Source organism: Mesitornis unicolor, unplaced genomic scaffold, assembly GCF_000695765.1.
Source record: "Mesitornis unicolor isolate BGI_N332 unplaced genomic scaffold, ASM69576v1 scaffold23782, whole genome shotgun sequence".
NCBI lineage: Eukaryota > Metazoa > Chordata > Aves > Mesitornithiformes > Mesitornithidae > Mesitornis > Mesitornis unicolor.
The window spans coordinates 10,036-11,324 of NW_010167493.1; the positions used below are offsets into that span (position 1 = coordinate 10,036).

General features: G+C 63.8%; 1 protein-coding gene across 1 annotated transcript in view; it reads right to left on the bottom strand.

The window, feature by feature from the left end:
* Positions 1-153: 153 nt before the first annotated feature.
* Positions 154-1,289, bottom strand: part of LOC104536174 (solute carrier family 23 member 1-like) — a gene marked incomplete at its 5' end in the record, with an annotated part of 1,622 nt that continues 486 nt past the window's right edge. The window contains 5 exons of the mRNA XM_010178724.1: positions 154-257; positions 411-554; positions 722-851; positions 926-1,049; positions 1,125-1,272. Coding sequence (XP_010177026.1) covers positions 154-257; positions 411-554; positions 722-851; positions 926-1,049; positions 1,125-1,272 — 650 coding nt within the window. The remainder of the gene's footprint in view (positions 258-410; positions 555-721; positions 852-925; positions 1,050-1,124; positions 1,273-1,289) is intronic.

Consider the following 1,289-nt stretch of genomic DNA (forward strand, 5'->3'; position numbering starts at 1 on the left):
CTGCGTCCCTGCGGCAGCCACCACCGTGTCACCCAAAACCCCGGCCCCTGCCTGCCTGGCATCAGGCCCCCCATCCTTCCGATCCCCTTTTGCAGCTCTAAACCAGCCTCCAACCCCCTCTGTTTCTCTCCCTCCATCTCCATGGAGAAGATTTCAGTTACCCGGGATGGTGTTGTCCAGGATGAAGGCGATGGTCCCTCCAACGAACATCTCCGTCGTCAGCAGCACCGTCAGTATCTGGTCCAGCTCGGGGACACCTGCGAGAGCGCGGGGACGGAGCCGAGGCACGCTGCGATTAGCCAGATTTGCTTAATTAATCACTGCTTACCCAGGGTTGGCAAGCGCCCACGAGATCTGCCCTCCTCTCTCCCTAAACACTCAGAATCGGGGCTTTTCCTGGCGGACGGTACCTGTGTTAATGGCCTTGGGGTTGGAATCCAGGTAATTCGGCAGCGTCAGCCCGAAGAACATGGCGAAGCCCAGCACGAAGAGGTTGCGGGAGGAATTCATGTCGACGAACTGCAGGTTGGAGAGGCCGACGGCCGTGATCATGCCTGCCAGCGGAGACGGTGGCCGGGTCGTGGGCGGGCAGGGATGCCCACGGTGCCAGCTGGGGCATTTGAACCCAGCCATGGCTCGCCCCAAACCCTCAAAGCCCCCAGATCCCCCATGTCCTGGGGTTGATGGTAACAGCACCCCAGGTTTGGTGCGCTAGGGTTACCGAATAAGGTGCAGAACATCCCTCCGAGGATGGGGTCGGGCAGGGAGGCGAACAGCGCCGTGAACTTGCCGACGGTCCCCAGCACCAGCATGATGCCGGCCCCGTACTGTATCACCCTCCTGCTCCCCACCTGCGCAGAGAGACCAGCGGTGGGTGATGCTGCTCAACCCCAGGCCGAGGTGGGACCTGTTGCAGCCCCGGTACCTTGGTGATGCCCAGGACGCCGATGTTGGGGCTGGAGGAGGTGTTGGGGCTGGAGGGGGGGGAGCCGTTGCCGGTTCCCAGCAGCCCCGCGATGATGCAGGAGATGCCTTCGGTGAAAATGCCCCTGGGGAACACCACAGAGGGGTTGGTCCCCATCGCCAATGCCCAGGGCTGCCCCGGTGTGGGCTGGTGGCTGTACCTGTTAATGGCGTGCACGGGGGGAGCGGGGGCTCCGGCCAGCCGGGCGCAGGAGTAGTAGTCCCCGATGGACTCGATGATGCCCGCCAGCGTGGCGCTGAACATGCCCAGCACGGCTGCCGAGGTCACCGTGGGCAGACCCCACTGGCCTGCCCAGGGAACAGCG